General features: G+C 47.0%; 2 protein-coding genes across 2 annotated transcripts; one reads left to right on the top strand and one right to left on the bottom strand.

Moving 5' to 3' along the window:
- Window positions 1-4: 4 nt before the first annotated feature.
- PTCD1 (pentatricopeptide repeat domain 1) lies at window positions 5-4418 on the top strand (the record flags this gene model as incomplete). Its single annotated transcript, XM_026859170.1, has 8 exons — window positions 5-376; window positions 615-755; window positions 962-1180; window positions 1776-1877; window positions 2232-2978; window positions 3233-3349; window positions 3670-3852; window positions 4072-4418. Coding segments are annotated over 8 exons (2061 nt in total), but the record flags the coding sequence as incomplete, so codon positions are not given.
- Window positions 4419-4876: 458 nt separating this feature from the next.
- On the bottom strand, window positions 4877-6762 carry BUD31 (BUD31 homolog). Its single transcript, XM_026858620.1, has 4 exons — window positions 6582-6762; window positions 5899-6021; window positions 5492-5658; window positions 4877-5143 (listed from the first exon to the last, which is right to left on the bottom strand). Exons 1-4 carry the CDS (start codon window positions 6673-6675, stop codon window positions 5093-5095), a joined length of 435 nt encoding a protein of 144 aa, XP_026714421.1. The 5' UTR covers window positions 6676-6762; the 3' UTR covers window positions 4877-5092.
- Window positions 6763-7075: the final 313 nt, after the last annotated feature.

Genomic DNA, 7075 nt, shown 5'->3' with positions numbered 1-7075 from the left:
GGCCCCCGAGCAGGCCGGAGGGGCGCCCCGTCTGCTCCAGGACCCCCCAGGCCAGGGGCTGCTGCCGGGCTGGAGGCCGTTCCGCTCGTCATCGGCGTCCTGCAGGCGGCCCGGCAGCGACCCCAGAGAGGTCGGTACCGGCAGCTGCGCTGGAGCTGTTGGCGAGGAGGAGGATGAAGACGAAGGTGTGGAGTTCGGCACACTGTCGGATAAATTTTCTTCTAGAAAATATTACAACAAAACCACATCACGCTTTCAGAATTTAAAGCTTCAAGAAGAGAAAGAGGAAGAACCAGAAAGAAAAGCTCGACGCGGACCTAAGAACACCCCGTACTGGTACTTCTTAAAATGCAAGGCCCTCATCAAGGATGACAAGGTTTGTGCCTGGCTCTTTGCTTATTTGGTTTTTAGTACTATTGATGAAAGACGCAACTCTGCTCCAGCTGTATTGTCCTATCACTTAATATCTTTACAGAAAGAAGTAAAATAAGAATTCACGAGGATTCCCATGCGCTGTAGGACTTCTACCACAATCAGTCCACGGCTGTGTATATTAATATCTGTCAACATTGATTCTCTTGCTGCCTCATCATGGATTTTCCTCTTCTGTGTAGTTGGCAGAGGCTCTGGAGCTGTTTGAGGTGCAGATGCTGAAGGAAGAGCGTGTGTGGCCAGAAGAAAGCAATTACACTGTTCTAATTGGCGGCTGCGGCCGGGTTGGCTACGTGAAAAAGGCATTCAGGCTCTACAATGATGTAGGTTTATGTTTTCTCCTGTCTCAAACCTTCATTATGTTTTCTAACCTAAAACCCTTTAAGAATTTGAACATGTTACTTTGTCTCCAAAACTCCTTTGAGTTAGTGTCTGCGCTTTCTTGGCCTGAAACTCTTAAAGACAAGTTAAGAAATTCTAGAAGACCTTTCCTGAAAGGCCAGTTCAAATTCTTCTTCACTTCCCTTAGATGAAGAAACGAGGCTTAACTCCCACTGAGGCCACTTACACAGCCCTGTTCAATGCCTGTGCAGAATCACCGTGGAAAGACTCGGGCTTGCAGAGCGCTCTCAGATTACGGCAGCAGCTAAAGAGCAAGAATGAGGACCTGAACCTGATCACCTACCACGCACTGCTGAAGGTCTGTGCCCTGTGCTCAGATCTCAGGATGTGCTTCGATGTATTGAAGGTGAATATGGGACTTTTCTCATGTTAAATTCAGTCTGCTCTAGTTAAAGCTCCTGGAAGTTGACATTTTGCAATTTTTCTTTCATTTTCAGCAGAGGTAATTACAGATCACATGTTTATGTTTCATTCATCCTTGGTGTCTCATAAAATTGGTATATACCAAACATTAAGCTTAAGTACGTAAGAGGAGGCAGCTGCAGAGGTTGGCTTTCAAACTGGTCAGGTGTGTTACTTACTGAACAAAGTTTTTTGGAGTTCAGAGCTACTGTGTCTGTCTCGTTCCTCATTTTGAAGAGCCATATATTGATAGGTCCTCTGAGAGCTCTTACAGCAGCTCTTCTCAGACGGGCCAGTCTGGGAATAGCTGCTCCTGCTCCCATATTCCCTGTAGTTCCTATCACAGAGCAGCTAGGATCTGTGCAGGTGTTTCGGGGCTCTCTTTGTCCTGGAGCGATCGTTCTGCTCACAGCACTGGGCATTCACCCTATGCTTTGTTGCTGCTGTAGCCACAGAAGACAACAGCAGTATTCGAGCTTCACAGCCAGCTGTGGCGGTTTGGGTAACTGGGAAGTTTAGTGCTCTCTCTGCTCTTTTAGGAAATTGTGCACAAGGGTCATGTTCTCACAGCCGAGACCTTCAGCTTCCTTCTCATGAGCTGCATAAAGGACAGTGAAAATGGCTTCCGACACGCCTTACAGGTTTGTCTTCATGTTCTAAGTGGGGAGGAAAAAGCAATTCTGTATTGTAACTCATCACTTGAACTCATGGAAGGCAGCGGGTTGCTCAGAACTGATGGAATAGGAGTTCAGCTCCTCCTAGAAGTTCTGTAGAGCAGACTTCCATCAGGACGTATCGTACCTGGGTAAACCACCCTGGATGATCTCACAGGACTGTACTAGCTCGAGGTGGCTGTTCACTGTCAGTGGCACCTCACCTCATCATGCTGTGAACACGCTCCTTTTTTGCAAGCAGATACCATTAACAGATATGCTTACAGCCTGCTAGAAACACTCCTGTTATTTAATATCTGCCATTCCTCTTCCCCTCTTCAGGTCTGGAAACAAATGACCAAACTTGGAATAAAGGCGGACAGCCACATTTACAATTTGATGCTGCGTGCTGCGAGAGACTGTGGAATCGGTGATCCAGTCGTGGCTTCTGAACTCCTGCTCAAACCTACCGATGAGAACTCATCTCAGCTAAGGCTGGCACCAGGGAGGCAGAAGGTGAAAAAGCAGAAGGGATCAGAGAGCACAGCTGCTGTCCAGCTGGATGTGGAAGCTATGGAAAAGCAATTATTTGGGGAGCATTCAGTGCAGCCTGAAGAACTGATCCAGCAACAAAATAAAGCTGTGAATTGGGTTGAAACAGAACCAGCTACTCTTGACAGCCCTGGTGTAACTCACAGCAGGATCAGTGCATTGATGAGGAGAGACCAGGAGGAGATGGAGCCCAAAGAAGCTCACCTAAGCCAGAAGCAGCACTTCTGCAACCTGCCCAACTTGCTGGATTCCAGGATGCCCAATGCAGCTGTGGTTTCCTTTGGGACTGTAACCTCAGTGTCTGATCGACTGGCTTTAATGGGGGATGTGGAGGGCTTCTTGAATAAAATGAAAGAGGACAATGCAGAACCCAACATTAAAACATTTACGTTACTTGCTGAGCTGGTGGAACCCCAAAGCCCCTCGGAGTCCTCTTTGCTGGCACTCCTAGATGAACATAAAGTGAAAGTAGATGTGACATTCTTTAACACTTTAATAAGGAAGAGAAGTAAACGGGGAGACCTAGAAGGAGCAAAGGTGAGGTAAAAAAACCCCAGAACCAGCCCTGTCACCACCTCCTTGTCTCAGGCCTCCTGTGTTGGCTGTGTTTTGCCATGAGACCTGTTCCTCTATCCACAGTAGAAACTGGGAATCGTGCACTGTTTTCCACAAACCAGTGCTTGGGTTAATTTTCAAGTATTTATGTATTCTGTTCCAGCACTTTCAGCTCTCTGCCTGGAAAGCTACAGTGAGTCTTTTTGGAAACTGATGTCAACACTTGTATCTTGCAGAATGTGCTGCCTGCTCTAGTGAAGCGGGGACTGTCACCCAACCTCCAGACCTTTTGTAACTTGGCGATCGCTTGCCACCGAGAGAAGGATGGAATGCAGTTACTATCAGATTTGAAGGTAATAAACTGGGTTCAAGCTGCAGGAAGAGGCAAAGTGAAACGTTAATGCTTCTAAAAAAAGACCTTCTGAGGTTTCTATGGTGAGTGGTTGTGTTCTCACACCAAAAACATGCAACTCTAAAATAGGTGCCAGTGCAGGTGGTCTGTCCTGTACCTGCACTGGGATAGGAGAGGGCTCATGAGAAGGGGTGTGCTGGCACCACAGAAGCTCCTATACGTGTCCTGGAGTGAGAGCTTTGCTCCTTGTCTTGCCTGTGTGCCTTCTAGGAGTCCTGTGCTAGCCAGCAATTGTTTAACTGTAACATTTGTTTTTTCCAGAGGTCTGGAATAACTCCCAACAAGTACATCTACAGCACCCTCATTGGCGCTGCCGTGAAGCAGCTGGATTACAGTTACCTGACAGAGATCCTGCGAGACATGAGGAGTAACCAGGTGCCTCCCAATGAAGTTATCATACGCCAGTTGGAGTTTGCAGCGCAGTACCCTCCCAAATTTGACAGAGTAAGTAGCCACAACCAGTCGCAGGGTGAGGGCATCATGAAGGACCCCAACAAGGGAGGGGAAATGTAGATGTCTGCCTACATCTTTTTCCTTTGGGTTTGTCCGCTCTGGTTGACAGCTACTTGATAGCTGTTTCTTTAGTAGCAGCTTGTAGCTATTGCATGCTGGTACTGAAGTGAGGTCTCTTCTAATAGAAGCTTGTTGGGTTTCTGTTTGCAGTATAAGTCAAAGAACCCATACCTGGAGAAAATTGATGGTTTCCGTGGCTACTACTATCGGTGGTTAAAAGTAATGGCAGGAGAGGAGACCCCCCACCCCTGGGAAAAATACAGAACAGTGAAACGTGCAGTAAATGACAATAAGGATGAGGCTGTGCAGGAGCAGCCAGGGCAGAAGTAGCAATGAGCAAGACACTGAAGTCCTGCATCTTCCTGGTGCTGGAAGAACTTGGAACTTGCTCCCATAAAACATCTTGTAGTAAAGCTGCTTTTTGTTTCTATGAACTGAAGTTCTTGTGGTAACTACACATAATAAAATACTTGTCCTTTGTTTTGAGGAGAAGCAAATAACATTTTCAGGGTCTTTTCTTAAACTGCAGAGAATAAGATAGGCTGTAGTTTAACAGACCCTGTGCTAAACAAGGAAGAAGCACAAGCTGATTTAACAGTGGCTGAGCTCAGTGCTAGTTTCAGCCTGTAAGTCTCTACAGACCGCTGGCATTGGGTCTACATACTAATTCCAGGTTACAGACATCAGCGGAGAGTTGCAGTGATGTTTAGCTTCTTTCTACACAAGATCAGGCAAGAGCTTGACTCAGACTGAGCTTTGAGATCTGTATTATTTCCTTTACACACAGTCTTTTAAATTCAGTTTATTTGAGAAAGGGATAAAAGCTGGTTAAAAAACAACCCACAGTCAGAACTCCTCACTATGTAGAGCAACCTTCAAGCAAACCAACAAAACAAACAACATCCAAGAGAAGAAGAGGGGCACAGATATGTTTTGCCAGAAGATCACACCACTCTGTCGGGAGGCAGACTTTATTTTGAAATAAGTGGCTACACAAAAACCTACTCCAAAACAACCACCATTGTATATATGATCCAGATGAAGGTGTTGCCATTTTAATTGCTATACAGAAATATCCAATCACACAGAAGGTGGCTATAACTGCACTAATAGTCCATTGCGTAGGATGATATCCCTCAGAGTTCAAAAAGTAGTCTTATGACTAAAGGCTTCACCCAGAACAGCCTCTGCATCCGCAGTGAGTGCATTCAATGATTCTCCCCTGGAAAAGAAACACGAGGAGGATATTTCAGCCAAGGTACGTGAGCAGACAGACCAGCAGGCTCAGGCTTCAAGGCAGAGAATGGGTCTGCATGGGCAGGGTTTCTACAATCTAGTTTTCTGTTGTTTCCCAGGCTTTAACAATTCTTAAGCGACTGCATGCCAAAGCTGACAGTAACTTCTGAATCAACTAGATACCAACTCTACCAGCAAAGACAGAAAATGTTAGAACTAGAAGAAATTACCAGGAGGAACAGCACTACCTCCTCTGCTGTCCCTGACCTGGGAGAAGTTAGACCAAGTGCTGCAAGGGTCCAGACAAGCAGAGGAACAAGCTGAAAACACTTACCACTTCCAGCTTGCTTTTGGGGACCCTGCAGATGCAGTTGGTTCCAAAGTTGGTGTCCCGTGTCTGGATACACCGCAGGCAGCAGAGGTTCTCGTAACCCTGTTTCTTCCACTTTGCAATCAGGTTTTTGTCAGCGTATCCTTCCTTGATGCAGTACTCGTAGAGCTCTGTAGAGGAATAGACACCATTACAATAAGCTCCCAGAAAGTGTTAGAAGACTCACTATCAGGAATTACTAGCTGCGGTAACTAGCAGTTAAAGCCAGGGACCTGCCAGCCTTCCCTCCATCCTCCCTCCCCAGAAAACTGATCCTTCCCACCAATGCCCCAGCTCAGGTGCATCCATGAGTGGACATCCTGCTCCATTCTGTTTGCCCCTGCCCAAGGTAAAGCACTTGTGTTCCTCACCTCTGCTGATAGCTTTTCTTTTATAGAAGAGATCAAAGATGTAACGTGTTTTCTGGTGATGAATTCTGAAAATAGGCCAAAGGGATTCCACTTTCCTCTTTCCTTCATGAGGCTCGGTCTCCGCTGGAACACAAACACCTGTTTGCAGCTGACCATTTCAGGTGGCCAACTCATTTCCTTAGTCACTTCGCAATAAACTGATCCAAGAATGTTCATAACTTTAATACTTTACAGAGATAAGACAGAGTTTAATGGGAGAAGACACAAACAAAAGGGACCTGACCTGAAACAGCTCCTTTCGGAAATAAAACCAGAATGACAGTGGGGGTGACACGACCCACACTGGGATGGCAGGTGACTTCATGGCTGCCCTGGCTCATCAGACCAGAGCAACAGCACAGACAAGAACTACCAGTCCCTCCACACACACACCAGTGAGCTTCAGCCAGGGCTCGGCCATGGCGTGCTGTAAAGCAACTGTACACTAAACCTCTGTGGCCTGTGCACACCCAGAAAAAACAATCAGTAGTACTGACCCACCCTCAGTCTGAAGTATCACTTTGAGGCAGAGAGATAAAAAAAAGTGAACCTATATTCACAGGGGAAGCTGTGCTTCTGGAAGTGGTGAAGGATTAGCTTGTTTCAGGGTCACATCCCTGAGAACACCCAGCTCTGCCACTTACCTTCTCTCATCTTCTGATCCAGCTCATCCAGTGTTGGCTCAATCAGCTCCCAGCCATCTGGGGGTGGCTTCCTGCTCCTCTTCACTTTGGGCATTGCCTCAGAAATAAGGAAGACAAAAGGCGAGGGAATAAGGGTTTACCAGCACTCAAACGTGCAGGTGCTTCAAAGTCCCGAGAACCACTGGGAAAAAAAAAAAGAAAAAAGTCGTTAGTGATATTTCTCCCAAGATTTCTATGCCCCTTTGCCGTTTTCCACTTCCGATGATGAAAATAAGCTTTATCAAGCTCGCGGAAGAGGTAAAATCTCGCCCCGTGCGGCCCTAGGGATACCAGCAGGCCCTGAGGTGAGCGCTGCATCTGCCTCACCACAATAAATCTTTTTTTCTCCTCAGTGAAGTGAGACGGCAGCCGCCCCTCCCCCACTCCGGGCTACCCTGAGGCAACAACTTCCGTCAGCTCCCGCTGAAAACTCGGGCGAGGCCGCCAGACCGGGC

The sequence above is a fragment of the Athene cunicularia genome (assembly GCF_003259725.1).
Source record: "Athene cunicularia isolate RWA chromosome 14 unlocalized genomic scaffold, athCun1 chr14_part1, whole genome shotgun sequence".
Lineage (NCBI taxonomy): Eukaryota > Metazoa > Chordata > Aves > Strigiformes > Strigidae > Athene > Athene cunicularia.
Note: the sequence above shows the minus strand (reverse complement) of the source record. Positions and strands in the feature narration are given on the sequence as shown.